The sequence below is a fragment of the Bubalus kerabau genome, chromosome 7, assembly GCF_029407905.1.
Source record: "Bubalus kerabau isolate K-KA32 ecotype Philippines breed swamp buffalo chromosome 7, PCC_UOA_SB_1v2, whole genome shotgun sequence".
Classification (NCBI taxonomy): Eukaryota; Metazoa; Chordata; class Mammalia; order Artiodactyla; family Bovidae; genus Bubalus; species Bubalus kerabau.
The window spans coordinates 95,812,461-95,833,131 of NC_073630.1; the positions used below are offsets into that span (position 1 = coordinate 95,812,461).

The 20,671-nt window shown below is 46.9% G+C and overlaps 1 protein-coding gene across 13 annotated transcripts in view; it reads left to right on the forward strand.

The window, feature by feature from the left end:
• Window positions 1-20,671, forward strand: part of SHROOM3 (shroom family member 3) — a 342,494-nt gene that overhangs the window by 292,478 nt on the left and 29,345 nt on the right. For all 13 annotated transcript variants that reach the window (XR_008717216.1, XM_055588843.1, XM_055588842.1 and 10 more), the window contains 2 exons: window positions 9,072-9,203; window positions 15,902-19,100. Coding sequence is in view for 12 of the 13 variants with exons in the window: in XM_055588843.1 (XP_055444818.1) it covers window positions 9,072-9,203; window positions 15,902-19,100 (3,331 nt within the window). In the remaining variant the exon portion in view is untranslated. The remainder of the gene's footprint in view (window positions 1-9,071; window positions 9,204-15,901; window positions 19,101-20,671) is intronic.

The window sequence follows — 20,671 nt, forward strand, 5'->3', positions numbered from 1 at the left end:
CACTCTTACTTGTGATTCAGTTGCCAAAGCCAAAAGTCCCCAGGGCATATTATCAGGATGTGACATTTAAAAAGAACTTCTCTTTCCAGAAAGGACTGTGTGTTGCTATGGGGTTATATTACCTAACGCATACCTTTCTACCCACTGAGCCACTTTTTAAAGACACAGAGGTTAGGCAATTATGAAAGCCTTGGAAATGTTTGCTTGTTAGATTTTTCTTTGAATCCAAAAAATCTGAAGTATAGCTTTGAAGAGCCCAGTAGTCACAGAAACTAGAGGTGAGGGATGCTGAAAAGGGCTAAAGGATATCTCAAAAGCAGTGCCTTTGCCAAAGAACAATTACCACCCTTTTTTTTTTTTTTTTTTTTTAACATTTTGGAAGATGATGGGTTTCGTGTTTGAGGTACATCATTTTCCCATAAACTGGAAATGCCTGAAAAGGCATTTTTGTTCAAATACAAATAATCTATTCTTCTATACTAAAGAAGATATGATCTCCTCTAAGAATCACTTGCACAGTGACATTTAATTATTCATGTTATTTGTCTCCCCTTTAAAGCATAAAAGGAGCAATTTAGCAATAACTACCAAATTTCAGTGGCTCAGTGGTAAAGAATCCGCCTGCCAATGCAGGCGCTGCAGGAGACACAGGTTCGATCCCTGGGGCGGAAAGGTCCACTGGGGCAGAAAGGTCCACTGGCATAGGAAATGGCAGCCCACCCCAGTATTCTTGCCTGGCAGAGGCGTCTGGTGGGCTACAGTCTATAAGGTCGCAAAGAGTCGGCATGACTGAGCAACTAAAACGCAGCAGCAGAGCACCACATAACTTTCCTATTGTGAAGGGAGCGAAAGAGATCTGTTTCTATTTGTTTGTATTTGCATAACAAATCACTAGAAAAGATAGATAAGGAATTAACCACAGAGATTAGATGGAGGGAGAAGAGAAATGGGTGGAGAGGGCTGGGAGGAAGAGTAAGACTTCATAAGTGTCCTACATCATAGAGTATAAAGGTTACGTGAGAAAATATGTCAAGGCCCAGAATGATACTTGGCACTCAGTTGGCACTGAAGTATTTTTTGAGTGAATGAGTAATACTCTGATGCTGTTTAATATTTTTTCTCCCATTCAAGGCTACCCAGTAGGATTATAAACTCCTTGAGGCCATATGTGACCTCCCTGAGGTCCAGTTGTACTACATTAAGGTGGTGGTGCTGTTCAGTCGCTCAGTCGTGTCCAACTCTTTGCGACCCCAAAGAGGGGTCTGCAGCACTCCAGGCTTCCCTGGTCCTTCACTGTCTCCCAGAGTTTGCTCAAATTCATGTCCATTGAGTTGGCGATGCCATCCAACCATCTTACCTTCTGTCGCCCTCTTTGCCTGTCCTCAATCTCTCCCAGCATCAGGGTTTTTTCCCAGTGAGTCGGCTCTTCACATCAGGTGGCCAAAGTATTGGAGCTTCAGCATCAGTCCTTGCAATGAATATTCAGGATTCATTTCCTTTAGGATTTACTGGTTTAGTCTCCTTGCAGTCCAAGGGACCCTCAAGAGTCTTCTCCAGCACCACAGTTTGAAAGCATCATTCTTTGGCGCTCAGCCTTCTTTATGATCTAGCTCTTGCATCCATACATGACTATTGGAAAAACCATAGCTTTGACAAGACAGACCTTTGTCAGCAAAGTGATGTCTCTGCTTTTGAATACACTGTCTAGGTTTGTCATAACTTTTCTCCCAAGGAACAATCGTCTTTTGATTTCATGGCTGCAATCACCATCTGTAGTGATTTTGGAGCCCAAGAAAATAAAATCTGCCACTGTATCCATTGTTTCCCCATCTATTTGCCATGAAGTGATGGGACTGGATTCCATGATCTTAGTTTTTTGAATATTAAGTTTCAAGCAAGTTTTTTCACTCTCCTCTTTTACCTTCATCAAGAGACTATTTAGTTCCTCTTTACTTTCTGCCATCTGTGTATCTGAGGTTATTGATATTTCTCCCAGCAATCTTGATTCCAGCTTGTGCTTCATCCAGGCTGGCATTTTGTGTGATGTACTCTGCATATAAGTTAAATAAGCAGAAGCAGGGTGACAATATACAGCCTTGATGTACTCCTTTCCCAATTTGGAACCAGTCCATTGTTTTATGTCTGGTTCTGACAATTGCTTCTTGACCAGCATACAGGTTTCTCTGGAGGCAGGTTAGGTGGCCTGGTATCCCCATCTCTTGAAGAATTTTCCACAGTTTGTTGTGATCCCCACAGTCAAAGACTTTAGCATAGTCAATTAAGCAGAAGTGGATGTTTTTCTGGAATTCTCTTTTTCTATGGTCCAGTGGATATTGGCAATTTGATCTCTGGTTCCTCTGCTTTTTCTAAATCCAGCTTGTACTTCTGGAAGTTCTCGGCTCACATACTGTTGAAGCCTGGCTTGAAGGATTTTGAGCGTTACCTTGCTAGCATACGAAAAGAGGGAAACTGTGTGTTAGTTTGAGCATTCTTTGGCATTGCCCTTCTTCAGGATTTTAATGAAAACTGACCTTTTCCAGTCCTGTGGCCACTGCTGAGTTTTTCAAATTTGCTGGCATATAGAGTGCAGCACTTTAACAACATCATCTTTTAGGATTTGAATAGCTCAGCTGGAATTCCATAATCTCAACTAGCTTTGTTCCTAGTAATGCTTCCTAAGGCCCACTTGACTTCACACTCCGGAATGACCACATCATCGTTGTTATCTGGATCATTAAGCCCTTTTTTGAGTTGTTCTATGTATCCTTGCCACCTCTTCTTAATCTCTTCTGCTTCTGTTAGGTCCTTGCTGTTTCTGTCCTTTATTGTACCCATCTTTGCATGGAATGTTCCCTTGGTATCTCTTATTTTCTTGAAGCGATCCCTAGTCTTTCCCATTCTGTTGTTTTCTTCTATTTCTTTGCATTGTTCACTTAAGAAGGCTTTCTTATCTCTCCTTGCTGTTCTTTGGAATTCTTCATTCAGTTGGGTAATTCTTTCCCTTTCTCCTTTGCCTTTCACTTCTCTTCTTTTCTCAGCTATTTGTAAGGCCTCCTCAGACAACCTCTTTTCCTTCTTGCATTTCTTTTTCTTTGGGATAGTTTTGGTCACTGCCTCCTGTACAGTGTTACAAATCTCTGTCCATAGTTCTTCAGGCACTCTATCAGATCTAATCCTTTGAATCTATTTGTCACTTCCACTGTATAATCATAAGGGATTTGATTTAGGTCATACCTGAATGGCCTCGTGGTTTCCCCTACTTTCTTCAATTTAAGTCTGAATTAAATTGAACGAAAACCACAGTCCCAGCAAGGTAGAAGGCACATGAAAGGAGATGAGTGAACACTGCTTGAGAGACATGAACTAGTTTATTGTAAATTTCTCCGAAACACGCTTTGCATTCAAATCTCTCTGTGTGTTAGGACAAAATCATCTAAGAAGGACATTATGTCACTTGTCTAGTTCCAGTTTCATCAGCCTACCCATCCCACGCAATGAAGCTTCCTTGTTTGTGGTTAGGAATGCAACACAAGGGCTTTGTTTAAATTACACCCACACACAAAACTTAGTTTGCTCAATTTTAAAATTAAATGGTCCTCTGACTCTTATTGATATGCTCATGATGTAATGTGCTTTAGGAAAATATTTGCTTATCTTCTTTAAGATCAAAGTGATCCTAAAAGGTAAAGCATGCTGTGCTCTTTAGGAATGCTTATTAAATTACTTGCATCTTGAAAAGGTCAATAAACAGCTGTTTGACTTTTTTGGTTATCTCCAGGTACAGTGAATTTTATTTTAAAAATGAGTTCTTAATACTTGGCTTTTTAATAGGTAACACATGTACATGGTATACAATTCAAAAGTTACAAAAGGAAATACCTGAAAAATAAATGTTTCTCCCCAGAGGCAGTCATTGATTGGTTCTAGTTTCTCAAGAATTCTTCCAGAAATATTCTTTACATTAATAAACAGAAGTATGTTTTCCCCCATGTTCAGCAGCATACTGTATGCACAGTTTTGTGTCTTAATTTTGTCCTTTTACCATATATTTTGGAGCTATTTCCAAGTCAACATGTATAGAACTGCTCAGTTCTTTTAATGGCTTCATGCATCTTCCATTGTATGGAGGTACCACACTGACTTAACTGGTCTGCTGTTGATGAGCATTTAGGTTGTGTTTCAGTCTTTTGATGAATATGTTACTTAAAAATTGTCTTGCTGAATGTTACCAAATTGCTCTTTATTCAGACTCTGAATGTTGGTGGGCTGTATTTTGGTCATCTTTTTCAGTGTTCTTTTTCCTCATGTCATCTCTAAATTGCATATTTTGGAAGACTATTGTAAAACAGATTTGTCTCTGAAACCTCCCAACATATGTTCTGCATCCAAATGAAAGGGCTGTGTTTTTCAGGACCTATTGATTTGTTTGTTTCACAAGCATCCTGTTCTTAATGTGTTACAACTGTGATGAAATCTACGCATCCTCCCCACACACACTTCCACCCCTGAAAGTGAAAGTTGCTCAGTCCTGTCCAACTCTTTGTGATCCCATGGACTATACTGTCCATGGAATTCTCCAGGCCAGAATACTGGAGTGGGTAGCCTTCCCCTTCTCCAGGGGATCTTCCCAACCCAGGGATCAAATCCAGGTCTCCCACACTGCAGGTGGATTCTTTACCAGCTGAGCCACAAGGGAAACTCCCACCCCTAATCCAAGGCAAACAGTCAACCTCTGGAGTCTACTCTGGAGAAGCATCTTCCCAAGTTGAGTATCCTGTCTTGGCATTGCAAGTCTTGGGCACTTTATCTTTACTGTAAGAATTATTTCTTTACAGTTTATTATTTATTAGAGAAATACTTCATTTGGTTCCCCCACCAGAGTGTAAGCTTAAGAGCAGAGAACATATCTTAGTTATTAAATCTTTTCAATATCATTAGTTCAGTTTCAGCACTTCAGTCCTTACCTGTCATGCCCCTTGATCCCCACCCACCGCATCGAGCCTCTCACTCGTCCCTCTAGAGGACAGTGGGTGTGAAGTTCAGTCCTTTCAGCTGTCCTCCTGCCCTCTTTCATATGAGCACCGCCTGACCTCCTCCTTTCTCATCCCAGTGGATCTGGCTTCTCTTCCACATGAAGTCATGCCTTTCATGTCCTTCACGCCCTTCGTGTGCTCTGGAATGCTGTCCTTTCCTATTTCCTCATGAGTCTTAAGGAGCGGCAGCCTCTCTTCAGCTGCACATACATCCATTCCCTGTCTCATATAGACTTGCTCGTACTTCTCATCAGTTACAATAAAACAGCAAGAACACTCCCTGGCCCCCTCTAGCCTTCTAGCTGTTCTGTTCAGTCGCATCTGACCCTTTGTAACTCATGGACTGTAGCCTGCCAGGCTCCACTGTCCGTGGGATTCTCCAGGCAAGAATCCTGGAGTGAGTAGCCATTCCCTTCTCCAGGGGATCTTCCCAACCAGGGATCGAACCCATGTCTCTTGCATTGACCCTGAGCCACTAAGGAAGCCCCAGCCTTCTAGCTACTACCCTCTTTATCTATTTTAGAGCCAAGTTCTTTAAAGAATTACCTCCCCTTGCTATCTCCGTTTTCTCTCTCCCTCACCTGTTCAGTTCAGTTCAGTTCAGTCGCTCAGTCGTGTCCAACTCTTTGCAACCCCATGAATCGCAGCACGCCAGGCCTCCCTGTCCATCACCAACTCTCGGAGTTCACTCAGACTCACGTCCATCGAGTCAGTGATGCCATCCAGCCATCTCATCCTCTGTCGTCCCCTTCTCCTCCTGCCCCCAATCCCTCCCAGCATCAGAGTCTTTTCCAATGAATCAACTCTTCGCATGAGGTGGCCAAAGTATCGGAGTTTCAGCCTTAGCATCAGTCCTTCAATAAACACCCAGGACTGATCTCCTTTAGGATTGATTGGATCTCCTTATGGTCCAAGGGACTCTCAAGAGTCTTCTCCAACACCATAGTTCAAAAGCATCAATTCTTCGGCGCTCAGCCTTCTTCACAGTCCAACTCTCACATCCATAAATGACCACTGGAAAACCATAGCCTTGACTAGACAGACCTTTGTTGGCAAAGTAATGTCTCTGCTTTTTAATATGCTATCTAGGTTGGTCATAACTTTCCTTCCAAGGAGTAAGTGTCTTTTAATTTCATGGCTGCAGTTACCATCTGCAGTGATTTTGGAGCCCAAAAAAATAAAGTCTGACACTGTTTCCACTGTTTCTCCATCTATTTCTCATGAAGTGATGCCATGATCTTCATTTTCTGAATGTTGAGCTTTAAGCCAACTTTTTCACTGTCCTCTTTCACTTTCATCAAGAGGTTTTTTAGTTCCTCTTCACTTTCTGCCATAAGGGTGGTGTCATCTGCATATGTGAGGTTATTTATATTTCTCCTGGCACTCTTGATTCCAGCTAGTGCTTCTTCCAGCCCAGCGTTTCTCATGATGTACTCTCCATAGAAGTTAAATAAGCAGGGTGACAATATGCAGCCTTGACGGACTCCTTCACTCACCTCTTACCTGATCCTACTCAGGCCTCTTCCCTGTCATTCCATCGCAGAGACTTATCAGCCATCAAGTCGAGTGCACTTGCAGGCACCAGCATCAGACAGGCCTCTCTCTAGCAGTTGGAATGCTTGGCAGTTCCTTGCTCTCTGCACTGTCTCCCCAGGGGATTCTGTGAAACTCCCACGCCCTCCTGGTTTTCCTCCTGCTCCTCTGGAAGCCTCTTGATAGCCCCCTCCAGCCCCCTTCCACCCCCAAATTGGGACAGTTCTCAGAGACCTATCTTTAAAGGACTTCCTTTCAGTCTCCTAGGCGCTCTGCCCAAGCAGCTCATCTTTTCTCAAAGGCCATGTGTTTCGTGCCTCCTCCATTTCTACCTTTAGCCCAGACGCCAGTCCTGTAGCTGCCACTGCCTCCTGTCCCCACTGCAACCCCGCAGGCACCTCACATTGCACACCCCACTGTCTCCCTCCTTCCGCGCTCTGTTCCCGCCCCTCATCTCACAGTTCTTTATATAGGTGAGGAATATTACCATTCTAGCTCAGGCTACAGACGCAAAGGCCATCCTTCCTACTGGACTGTACTCTTCTGTGCCAGCCACATCCAGGTGCTCACTAGGCTGGGCATTAGATCTGTTGTCTGTTTAAGTTCACTGCTCCTGCCTTAGTGCTGGGTCTTTATTTAATCTCTTACCTTGGCCAGTCCAACAGCCTCCAGTCTTCTCTCTCAAATTTATTGTCATTATTGACAGTATCTTCCTGAAACTCAAATTTGAACATGGCCCTGCTTGGCTCAGGTTCTTCAGTGGCCTCCAGTTCCATAGGGTACTGTCTGTTGCCTTCAGTGAGGCCAGCTGAGATCTGGATCCTCTTCATCTTCATCTGCTGCCTCCCCCTCACTCATCATCTAGTCTCCACTTATGTAAGCTGTTTGTACCACGTTCTTCTGTATTTTCATGCATCTGCCATGCTGTCTCTTCTACCTGGATGTGCTTCCCTTCCATTTCCCATCCCCTTCCATCTGGAGAAATCGTTCATGGCTTAGTTAACTGTGAAACCCCCAGTGACTCCCTCTCCTGAGTTCACCGAGCACCTTGTACACATCTCTATTAGGGACTCCATCTCAGTGTATTACAGTGCTCTGCTTGGCTGTCTCTTCTACTACTCTGTGAGCTATTTGGGTCTAATGATACTTTGTAACCTGAGTGCCAGCATAATGGCTGCCATTAGAAAGTGTCTGTGGATGCCCTTCGAATGAAAGGGAAGGAAACTGAAGAGCGGTCTGGACAGCTTAGATTGAAAACAGCAGTTCCCAAGCTTTTTGGCACCAGGGACCAGTTTTGTGGAAGACAGTTTTTCCCCAAATAATTGGGGGTCGGGGATGGTTTCAGGATGATTCCAGCACATTGCATTTATTGCATACTTTATTTCTATGACTATTCCATTGTGATACATAGTGAAATAATTGCACAGCTCACCGTAATGCAGAATCAGACTGTAATGCAAGCAGTGGGGAGCAGCTGTAAACACAGGTGAAGCTTCGCTTCTTCACATGCCGCTCACCACCTGCCATATGGCCTGGCTCCTAACAGGTCACGGACCAGTAACCAGTCCATGGCCTGGGGGCCTGGGACCCCTGATTTAAAAGAGAGCCTACTGTTGTCTTTAAAAGCACATAGAGAATTTTTTTTTCACTTAATCTAGATGAGACAGTTCACTGATCTTCACTGTTCTCTGCACAGCCGCCTTTCCTGCTTCCGAGTCTGATTCAGAACTTTCAGCAAGATGTCTGCTCCTTCCTGAAGGAGGTATACCAGCTGATATTAAGCCTGGGTAGCTGCATGCTACTTCAGGGCACCTCCTCTCTTCTCGCCATTGAGATTTCAGTCTAGAAATCCCTGAAGTCAGTGGTAAACATCTTACTTTTTTTTTTGTCAAAAAATAAAGTTCAGCCACTCTCTGACTCTGAACTTGTACAATAGTGTAATCCTCCCTACCAAATTCAACCTCCAGCCTTGCAGTCTGAAGAACACCCACTTCTCCCCTTCAGCTTTGTCAGTTCGGTGTGTACTTAGGGCATATCTTGGCCATTGTGAGCAATGCTGCAGTGAACACGGGAGTACAGATACCCCTTTAAGATCCTGATTTCAGTTTCTTTGGATAAACACCCAGTCGTGGGATTGCTGGATCCTATCGTAACTCTATTTTAAATTTTTTTAAGGAAACGCCGTACTGTTTTCCATAGTGGCTGCACCAGTTTGCACTCTCAACAGGGCACAAGGGTTTATGCAGGAATTCTTTAAGTTTGCAATATTTGTATGTAACTGAAATCATGTCAAAATGAAAAGGAAAATAAAAATAATAATAAAGCAGAAAAAAAAAACAATGGTTAGTAAGAGAAATGAACAGTAAGATGTTTTCCAGTATTTACTTGACTGTGTTCCATCTCTGAGACACAGCAGTCTCTGCTTCCGAGTCCATAAATCTCACTGGTGAAGAGATCAGTGGAGACTGCTCCTAACGCAAGGGTTCATGTGCTGTGTCTCCCCAGACGCACTGAACCTGCAGGCCGGCCTCACTCTTGGCACTCGACCAAACTTGGGGAGAACCAACCCGATGCCAGCATGATGCAGATATCTCAGGGCACGATTGGCACGCCTTGGCCCCAGAGCTACCATTCCAGGTAAGTGACCACAGCTGAGACCTGGGGTTGGGGGTGGGGTTTGCTTTCAAATGCTCTGTTCCCAGAAAGGATTGTTTTCTTTTACTCACCCCAAGTATTAAGTCTCTCTACCCACTATCCGCATCGTCTTAAAAGCCCTGACACTCATATGAGTCATCACCTTCTGGGCTAGACTAGCGTGGAGAGAGGCCAGGGTTATTTTGAACAATGACTAGCCATTTGAGATATTTATGGGGTTTATTGATCCTCAATCAGACATTTCTCAATTACACACCATAGCACTATAGCAGAAAAACTCACGGCTCCCTCCCTTGATACTTCACATCCTTTTAGTCAAATAGGTATCTATTTTTTACCTGAATGGTTTTATTCAGTATTTGAACTTCCCACTTGGTTTTTCTCTCTCTGTTAAAGCCAGTTATCCAACTTAGCTCCAATCAAAGCAGTTAACACACTGAGGACTGTTCAGTATGTACATCATCTCATGCGGTCCTTCGTATGCACCTTTGAAACAGATATAGTCTTCTTGACTCCATTTCATAGGACAGGACGTTGAAGCTGGAGAGATGGGTTTGTCCAGGCTCAAACATCTGCTCAGTACCTGAGTCATGAATCAAATCCAAGCCAGGTTTCAAAGCCACTGCCCATAACCTCATACACTTCCTCTATACTAGCTGTATGAGTCATCTTTCTTCTGCTTGTCTTATTGCTCCAGCAGTCAAGGTCCAGTCTGGAAAAAGAGCCATCACGAGTGATGCAGGAGAAGGGATTTATTACAGTAATCAGGCCTGACACAATTGAAGGGGACTGAGGAGAAGGGAGCCAAGCTTGACCCGCCCCCTGCCCCAGACCTATTAAAGAATGAAGTCAGGACACCCCTGCATTTACTACAGACTTGGAGCCATGCAAATTGGAGTCCATCTTCTGAAGCCAGGGAGGCAGGCCCTGTTGCTTACCACTTTTTGGAAGTACTTGGATATAGGTTATAGTAGGGAGGCAGGAGGGCTTCCCAGGTGGTGCCAGTGGTAAACAATCCACCTGCCAATGCAGGAGACACAGGATACTCGGATTCAGTTCCTGGGTTGGGAAGATCCCCTGCAGAAGGAAGTGGCAACCCACTCCAGTATTCTTGCCTGGATAATTCCATGGACAGGGAATTTGGTAGGCTATAGTCCATGGGATCATAAAGAGTCGGACACAACTGAGTGGCCAGGCACAAAATGCTGGTCAGTATTAGGGAGGGGAGGATGTTGCTGGAAGGATTACTTAACAAACAGATGGTGGCTACACATTTGGTGAGGCCAAGACTCAGAATCCCCATGACCCACGTCTGCTCAGATCAAGGGCCAAATAAATCCTAGAGCTCTGACTGGTGGGCATGGCCTGTTAGGATACTTTTTGATCGCCCTCCTTGTTACAGACATTCCTTTCCCTTGCCCACAGTGCTCCCCGTAACCCTGAAAAAATTTCACCATCTGAGCCCTGTGTGCTCCAGGAACACAGCCCCAGCAGGGCTCACGTGGAGGCACAGTGCTTTTGCTCTGTGGGCATGGCCGTGTTACAGGCTTTTAGAAGGTTAGATGCGGGGGCCCAACTGTGGAAGGGACACCAGATGGTGAGGTACTTGGGCTTATAAATCAGACCTCAGTTTCAATCTCAGTTTCATTACCTATTGCATAAGGTTGAGCAAAGCGCTTAACCGCTTTGATCTTGGTTTCTTTGTCTGTAAAATGAAATTAATAATATATATCTCATTGGATCATAGTGAGGATTAAACAAAGTAAGATGTAAGACAGTGTAGTTCCTGGAACATAGTGAGCACTCAGTAATTATGAAAAGTAATTATAATAATTAAGGCTGAAAACTTGTCAGAGACACAGTGAAACATAATAATGAACGAGGTTAATGGCATGAACCAGTACACATTTATAAAATGCAGGAGTATTAACAGGGTACCCCTCCTAACCACTAACCTTTGTTGATGTTCAGTTGCTAAGTTGTGTCCCACTGTTTGCGACTGCATGTCAGACCCCATATTGGAGCCTGCCAAGCTCCTCTGTCCATGGAATTCTCCAGGCAAGAATTCTGGAGTGGGTAGCCATTCCCTTCTCCAAGGGATCTTCCCAAACCAGGGATCAAACCCAGGTCTCCTGCATTGCAGGCGGATTATTTACCACTGAGCCAGCAGGGAAGCCCATTAACCTTAGGAGGCCCTTAAATCTGAAGTCATACTGTGACCTAAATATACACTGGGCTAAAGGCAGAAATAAGACAATTGCAATTGGTGCCTAGAATCACTGCCCACAGTAACTATGGTGAGCTCCCAGAGGCCCCAGGAGAGTGGCAGTGTTGACATCAGAAGTGCAATACTCTACAGGCTCTGCTTTTCCACTTGCTGTTTCTTCCTCATCCCACCCTCCAGAGGGTGCCTGCACTGGACCTACCACTCTGCCCTCTAATGCAAGCTTCGGAGCAGCCTTCCCTGACACAATGACTGTCAACACAAAAGCTCTGGGTGGGGGTACAGGAGGAGAAAGGAAAGCTTGGGTTACCCCAAAATGACACATACATGTGGATTTTCTTCTACCCCAGCTCAAAGCATCCTGTGGTCTGTTCATTCCATGCCTTGGGTTCGCAGCTCTGAGTTCTGCTCATAAGGGCTGCCCTTTGGCAGCTGTAGCTGGAGAAGCTCTCCTGGTACATTTCTGAGGGGCACAGTGGCATCTAGTGGTCTGGTGGGCAGCATCCCCGTGACAGCGTTTTCACAGCCTCAGTCCTAAATATGTGGATCTGTTTCTCATTAATAAGCAGGAAAAGGAGAGGGAGTTCAAGGGATGGGGAGGGGCAGGAGAGAGGGAGAGAGACGTTCAAAGAGACAGAAGATATGTAATTTTCACTGCCTGCAAACTGGCTCAGATCTGGAATTTCACTGCAACTGTGTTCCAGCTGCTTTCTCTCAGACCCTTGTCACTGTCCTTCTGCTGTCCTACAGAAATCTCACAAAGCATATAGTACTTTAGGAAAAACCTCCAAAAAATCCTGTAGTCTAGTCCCCTCCCGAGAGGCTGAAATAACACCATCAGAATACTAAAGAACCAGTACATGCTCATTGATTCATTCCTTTAACAAATATGTATGGAATACCTACTATGTCTGAGATAATTTTTAGTTATTGAGAGTGCAAGACTGAGCAAGACATCAAAAAGTAGTATTTATTGTTTCCCCAGGTATGTTTCATGGAATGATAATCCATTAGATGCTCCTTGGGGAGAACTGTCTAGGGTCATGTAAGTTTAGAAATCACTGCTTGGGACTTCCCTGGTGATCCAGTGGTTAAGACTTCGCCTGCTAGCGCAGGAGTGCGGGTTTAACCCCTGGTCAGAGAACATGTGGGATATTACCCACATGCCTTGTGGCCAAAAAATCAAAATACAAAGCAGAAACAATATTGTAACAAATTCAATAAAGACTTTAAAAGTGGTCTACATTAAAAAAAACTTAAAGCACTGCTTAGTATATTTGCCTTGCAGAATATCACATGAACAAATTTATTAAGGACTCGGAAGTCTTAAATTACAATTATTTACCTTATCTGGAGAAGGCAATGGCACCCCACTCCAGTACTCTTGCCTGGCAAATCCCATGGACGGAGGAGCCTGGTGGGCTGCAGTCCATGGGGTCGCTAAGAGTCGGACACGACTTAGCGACTTCACTTTCACTTTTCACTTGCATGCGTTGGAGAAGGAAATGGCAACCCACTCCAGTGTTCTTGCCTGGAGAATCCCAGGGACGAGGGAGCCTGGTGGGCTGCCGTCTGTGGGGTCGCACAGAGTCGGACACGACTGAAGTGACTTAGCAGCAGCCCAGTATTTTCCAGACATATTTTATCATCTGAGGAATTAATTAATGTTCTGGTAGTACACTCTAGGAAATGTTTTCATATAATTGTTTTGTGCTCTTTGTTGTGTTTTAAGTATTTAGGAAATACTTTTAAACAGAGGTGATGTAATATCAAGTAGTAGTAAGTGCTGTGAAGATAATAAAGCAGAGCAGCAAGAAATAAGGAGAGAGGAGGTACTTTTAAGATAGCGAATGGCAGGAAGTATTCTCTGATGCAGTCATGAATAAAGGAAGGGAGTGAGCCAGGTGAAGAGCATTCCTTATGGTGGGAACAGTGAGTACAAACGCCCTGAGTCCCTGATGTGGGAACATATTTCATGGGTTTGAGAGGCCATCAGTGGCCAGTATGCCAGAGTGCAGTGAGCAAGGAGGAGAGCAATGGGTAACGAGGGTAGAGAAGTCGTCAGACCACAGTGAGAACTCTGACATGCTTGACACTCATCTTGAGAGTAAGGATGTCTCTATGTGGGCTGGAACTGCTGCAGGATTGAAGACCTGCATGTCAGGTTCTTGGCAGCCATCTGTAAGAGTGCCATCTTGGAAGCAGGAATGGCAGGGGTAATCAGAATGACTGCTTCCAGAATGTGGTAGAAGAACTTGTTCCTAGAGGGTGATGTCAGGGCACTCCGTGGCATGGCATAGGTCACTGGGTCTTAGTCCCCAGGCAGCTTGGAAATGAGAATTTGGGGAGACAGAGCCCTCCTTGAGTAGCAGTGAAGAGTAAGAATGGTCCTCATGGGATGCATTCCATCTGAGGATCGGTGGGTTAAATGTCCTTTGGCTGCAAGACAGAACCCACTCTACCCTTGCTTGGCTCGAGATATGTTTACCAGTGAGTTCATGTTTCTAGATCCATCTGTATTTTGCGATGGCATTTCCTCCCATTCAGTAGTGTTTCAGTTAACCCATCAGTTTATTCACTTTGATTTTTTTTTTTTTTTCACATGTTCCTAAATTAGATCTGGCTTATCCTTTTAGTGAAAGACTGCTAAAATTCTTAGCAGTGGGGAGGAGGATTAAGTAGTGTCTACCACCTGCATGGAATTGGTGAGCAAAAACAGCCCTTGTGGAATCTACTGCTTCCATGTCCCCTTGAAGTATTAACTCTGAGTCTTCTGTTAGAGGAGATAAACAGGAGCACAAGTGGGTCATAGGGGATTATCCTCAGTCACGTCATGTGCATCTTCAGCACATCCTCTTCATTTGGGGGTGGGGGGGTAAATGCTGGTAGTGACATATGCCGTGACATGGAGTGCCAGGACTGGCTTCCCTAATCTGGTTGGGATTAACCGTTCCTTCCTCTTTGAATTTATACCTGTCCCTGCCAAAGCAAGATGTTCCATTCAGTATGTTTACTTGCCCTGAAAAAGAAATATTATTCTGGGGGGCAATTGCTGAAAATGTAGTCTTCTTTTCCTTGAATTCTGCTCCAGTTTTGACTCAGAATATGATCCTTCTAGTCTCCTCCCGTATACTCTGGAGACAGTCCAGCAAAGCATTATCACCTACTCAGCCATTAAGACACCATATTTACTTATACGAGATCTAGAAATATAATAATAGCTCCATGGATTTTAATAGTGTTTAAATGCCTATTCATTTAAAAATGAAAAGCCTCAGGCAAGAACTCTTCGTTTTCTTTATTCTTTTTGTGACCCTATGGACTGTAGCCCACCATGCTTCTCTGTCCATGGGATTTTCCAGGCAAGAATCCTGGAGTGGGTTGCCATTTCCTCCTCCAGAGAATCTTCCTGACCCAAGGATCGAACCTGTGTCTCCTGCATTGCAGGCAAATTCTTTACCGCTGAGCCATCAGGGAAGCCCTCTTTAGAGAACAGTGAATCACAAATGTTTGAACTATTGAGACTGCTGTTTGATTTTTGAGCTACTTATTCCTTCCTATATCTCTATTCTCTCTCGCCCACCATGCTGGGTGAAGCATATTTGGGGTTTATAATTAAAGTTAGCTATAAGTAATTCTGTCTTATGGCAACTTTTTGGAGGAGCTAGTGAAGGAAAAAGTCTTACTGTCCAGCGTATGAGGCTTTGCCCAGACTCTGGGAAGTTGTCCATGGGTGATGGTCTCCCAGCACCTGAGAGCCTCCCGTGATTAAGACTTCTTATCCAGCCTGCTTTTCCTCTCTCATCCACTTTTTCTAGCTCTCAATTTTTCTGAGTATTCTCTCATTCAGTTTTGTGTTTGGCTTTCTTACCACAAACAAATTGTCTCTCGTACAGTGGAAATTCCAGGAAGATTGCCAGGGAGTAGCCCTTCAACTCCATAAAAAGGAAAGATATTAACTAAAACCGGGGACATGTGCACAGTCTCCCTCACCCATCCGCGTGCCTGGTCTCTTACTAAGCTTTCCCCTTCTTCCCACAGACACCCCAAGAGACACAAAATGTCAGTCTCTGTCCCTCTAACTCATCTCGCCCTCCGCTTTCCTCGCCCACCTCTCTCATTTTTTGGGCACGTGCAGAATGTCACTTCCGGCACGAAGCACAGTACATCATCGTGTTGCCTGAGCCCAAAGGCCCACGTGGTGTCCTCCTGCTCCCCACTTCTCCCCTGGCGAGCCTGGGTGATTAATTAGAGACACATAGGTTACGGTGTTGGGCAGTTACTCCTAGTGATGACACGTAGGGAGGCCGAGCAAGGCCCAAATATGGTCCTTTTACCCACACTTCCAGAAACCAAACATCTTGCACAACAGTCCATTTATAAGCTAGTCCTGTGCCTGGAAGCCTACTGAACAATCAGGGTTCACCACTGACTGCCCTGCCTCCCTTTCTTCCAGCTCCTCCACCAGTGACCTCTCCGGCTATGACCACGCATATCTGAGGCAGAGCCCTGACCGGTGCAGCTCCCAAGGGAGCATGGAGAGCCTGGAGCCCGGCGGGGGATACCCACCATGCCACCTTCTCTCCCCGGCCAAGTCCACCAGCAGCATTGACCAGCTCAGCCACCTCCACAGCAAGAGAGATTCGGCTTACAGCTCCTTCTCCACCAGTTCCAGCATCCTCGAGTATCCACCCCCTGGCGTCTCTGGCCGAGAGCGTTCAGGCTCCATGGACACCACTTCTGCTCGAGGTGGCCTCCTAGAAGGGATGAAGCAGGCAGATATTCGCTATGTTAAGACGGTCTATGACCCCCGGAGGGGGGTCTCAGCAGAGTATGAGGTGAACTCTTCAGGCCTGCTTCTCCAAGGTAGGGAGACCCGAGCCTCAACTGATGGTCAGGGCTACAATAAATTCCATAATGTTCCTCGGGGCAAAGGCGCACCACCCTCTTCCTGGAGCCCGCAGTGCCCCGGTTCCTTAGAGACCACGGTGGACAACTTGCCTCCTAAAGTGGGTGCGCCCCTGCCCCCAGCTCGGAGTGACAGTTATGCAGCCTTCCGGCAGCGAGAGAGGCCCGGCTCCTGGTCTAGCCTAGATCAGAAACGGTTCTGCCGGCCTCCAGCAAACTCTGCAGGCACCCTGAAATCTCCCTTCATAGAGGAACAGCTGCATACTGTGCTAGAGAAGAGCCCAGAAAACAGCCCTCCAGTGAAGCCCAAGCACAATTATACCCAGAAGGCCCAGCCCGGCCAACCTCTGCTGCCGACTGGCATCTACCCAGTACCTTCCCTGGAGCCACACTTCGCCCAGGTGCCCCGGCCTTCTGTGAGTGGAAATGGTACCCTCTACCCTGCCCTGGCCAAGGAAGGTGGGTACACACCTCCTCAGGGAGCGTGCGACAGAATGGCTGCCCTTGATGAGAATGGGAACCAAAACGGATCTAGCAGGCCTGGCTTCGCCTTCTGCCAGGCCTTAGAACGGGACTCAGTGTCCCTAGTAGAGAGGAAACCTGAAACTTCAGCCAAATGTGTCCCCTATAAAGTCCATTTTCCCTCAGTGCCTGAGAACGAGGAGGAGACCTCCCTGAAGAGACTTCTCACACCTCTAGAAGGCCACAGCCCACATCCCAGTGAGAGAAAGAGCACCCAGGCCAACAAATATTCTAATTACCACAGCCTCCAATCCCCTCAGGCTCAGGTGTGGCAAGTGGGTGAAGACAAGAGATCCTTCCTGCCCTCAGATCCTTGGGAGGGGGATTCCCATGAAGACCACAATGCCAACCTCCGGGGGAGGCTCCACGGAGGCAGCCTGGGCCAGAGTGTGCCAGGCAGCTTTGGCAAGACTGCAGCTGCCTTCTCCTCCCTCCAGAACATTCCTGAGAGTCTAAGAAGGCAAAGCAGCTTGGATCTCGGAGGAGCAGCCCAGGAAGTCTACCTGGAAGGCTCATCCACCTGTGCAGTCAATACCAAGGGAGAAGAGTCTGGAAGGACTACTGTTGCTGATCACAAGAGCCAGCTGGACAGGTCGGTGTCCTATCCAAGGCCCGAGGGGAGAACCTTGGCCTCTTTGCAGAGTTCAGACCCAACGTATGAAGAGCCGCCCTCCCCATCGCCACAGGAGACCTCCAGTCTGGGCCGGAGGAGGCTGAGTTCCAGCAGCACCTCGGCTCTGCAGGGCTTTCAGTACGGGAAGCCCCACTGCTCCGTGCTGGAGAAGGTTTCCAAGATCGAGCAGCGAGAGCAGGCTGGCCAGAGACCCCCAAGTGCCGGCGGCTCTACTTACGGCTATAACTACAGGCCCCACAGGACACTCCCAGCCTCCAATACTTTGGGGAATGACTCGGAGGAGACTAAAGGCCGTATACATTTTTCCGAACCCACTGAACCCCTAGGCAATGGAGAACAGCACTTCAAAAACGGGGAGCCAAAGTCAGAAGAGGTTTCCTGGCAGCCGTGTGGTCAACAGCCGAGGCGGGCTGTGGAGGGTGGCCGGGGTGCCCCACTCCGGGGTGGAGAGCCCCCGAGGCGAGACGCCCGTCTGCTCCGCAGCCAGAGCACCTTCCAGCTCTTCAGCGAGGCCAAGAAGGAGGCCATGTGGTCGGACGACAGGCCCCGCACGCCAGAGTCGCCCGTGCAGGACGCCCCCTTCAGCCGCGCCTACCGGAATAGCATCAAGGACGCGCAGTCCCGCGTCCTGGGAGCCACGTCCTTCCGACGCCGGGACCTCGAGCCTGGGACGTCTGTGGCCTCCAGGCCCTGGCGCCTGCGACCCGCCTCGGCCCACGTGGGGCTGCGCAGCCCGGAGGCACCGATTTCTGCCTCCCCGCACACCCCACGCGAGCGGCACAGCGTGACCCCGGCCGAGGGGGACCCTGCCCGCCTCGCGCCCCCCACTGCCCGGAGGGGCCCGCGCCGGCATCTGACCCCCGAGCAGAAGAAGCGCTCGTACTCGGAGCCCGAGAAAATGCATGAGGTGGGGGTCTCGGAGGAACCTGAGCCCGAGCCCCCTGGGCCGCCGAGGAAGGGGCCGCATTTCATGGAGGGCTCGGTGACCGACCGGCGCCGCATCTTCGAGCGAGACGGCAGGGCCTGCTCTACCCTCAGCCTGTCGGGGCCTGAGCTAAAGCAGTTCCAGCAGAGCGCACTGGCCGACTACATTCAGCGCAAGACCGGCAAGCGGCCTGCGGGCGCCGGCTGTGGCCTGCAGGAGCCGGGGCGGCTGCTGGAGCGCACCCAGAGCACCTACCTCCAGCCCGAGGGCCCGGGCCTCGCCGCGGCTTCCAGTCTCTGCTCGCTTCGGGAGCCCAGCCTGCCGCCCCGCAGGGAGACCGCCCTTCTGCCAGCCACTGTGGTGGGGAGTACTGGGGAGACCCAGTGGGCCCCCCGAGATCGCAGCAGCTCGTTTGCCAGCGGCCGCCACCTTGGGGAAAGGCACCGCGGGGACTCAGCGCCGAGAGAACTGCTCGGTGGAGCTAACAATGGATCAAAGGGCCCCCAGAGACTGAACAGTACCCCAGGGGAACCCTCCCCGTGGGGGGCCACGGCTGGGAGGGCCGCGAAGTCCATGTCGGCTGAGGACCTGCTGGAGCGCTCAGATGTCCAGGCTGTCCCTGTCCACATGAGGTCCCGGTCATCTCCCACCGCCGACAAGCGCCAGGTACGTGCAGCCATCGGATCCTAGCACTACCGCTTCAGTCCGCGAAGCCTTAGTGCGACTCCTCTAACCCCTCCTTGCCCCTTTGTTTTTCTTTAGCGTGCAAGACAGCAGCATTTGTTTTCATAGGGGATGTCTTTCTCAGTGCCCCTATCTGATGAGATCCTTACAGAAATAGAGATATTCATAGGTATCTATAAAGTTGTGTCTTATGTAGAAACATATGTCAATATAGATATCTATATATGTGTATCTATAGATACATATACACACACATAGTAGGCCTCATTTCTGGTTTTGCACTGGAATGGAAAATATTCGGGAAAATTCCAGAGAGTTCCAAAAAACAAAACTTGAATTTGCCAGCACACCAGCAATAACTTATATAGTATTTGCATTATAAGTAGGTTATATGCAAATATTATGCCATTTTACATAGCATCAGGCAGATTTTGTTATCCATCCCAGGGGATCCTGTAGCTGCAGAGAGTCAAAGGTGACTGAGCACAGCACTCGAAGACAACTGTATATAATATATATACACACGTATGTATATATAGTATGTGCATATTATATTTATTGTTCAGTTGCTCAATTGTATCCGACTCTTTGTGACCCTGTGGACTGCAGTATGTATGTTAAAAATTATATTTTAGTATCCACTTCTCAGTGTAAGAATTACATTAGGAAAAGTTAGGGATTATCTTTTTATCTTTCATGTTTTTTGTTTTGCCTCCTTTTTTTTTTTTTTTTTCCAAGTTCGTGCAATAGAAGCTGTGTCTTAGTATTTTAAAGATTTTTATCTTGGTACCCTCTTTTGTTTCTGTTGGACTTTTGCATTAACACAATAGGTATTGTTATTGACTTTGATCATTGTTTGTTATTGAGTTCCAGGCCCTCAACTCAGAATGCTTTTACGTTTAGGTGTGGATACATGCATAGTCATGTCCGACTCTTTGCAACCCCATGGACTGTAGCCCACCAGGGTTCTCTGTCCATGGGATTTTCCAGGCAAAAATACTGGAGTGAGTTGCCATTTCTTTCTCCAGGGTATCTTCCCAACCCAGGGATCGAACCCACATCTCTGGCACCTCCTGCACTGGCAGGCAGATTGTTTACCACTAGCACCACTTGGGAAGCCCCACTTTTACATTTATTATCTCATTAATCCTCAAAATAATCCTGTGTAGTAGAGTATATTACCATGTGCTGTGCTGTGCTTAGTCCCTCAATTGTGTCCGACTCTGTGCAACCCTATGGACTGTAGCCCACCAGGCTACTCTGTTCATGGGAATTCTCCAGCCAAGAACACTGCAGTGGGTTGCCATGCCCTCCTCCAGGGGATCTCCCCAACCCAGGGATGGAACGCATTGTAGGAGGATTCTTTACAGTCTGAGTCACCAGGGATGCCCATATTATCCATATCAAATTCATATCTCTCTGTCTCTTTCTTTATACTATCTTCATGAGATAGGAGAATGCCAGACTTTCAAATTCTCACATTAAAGGATTTTTCTCATAAAGTCTCCAAACTGGATACATCATGAGGAACTTTCCCCTAGAAATGTTAGGAG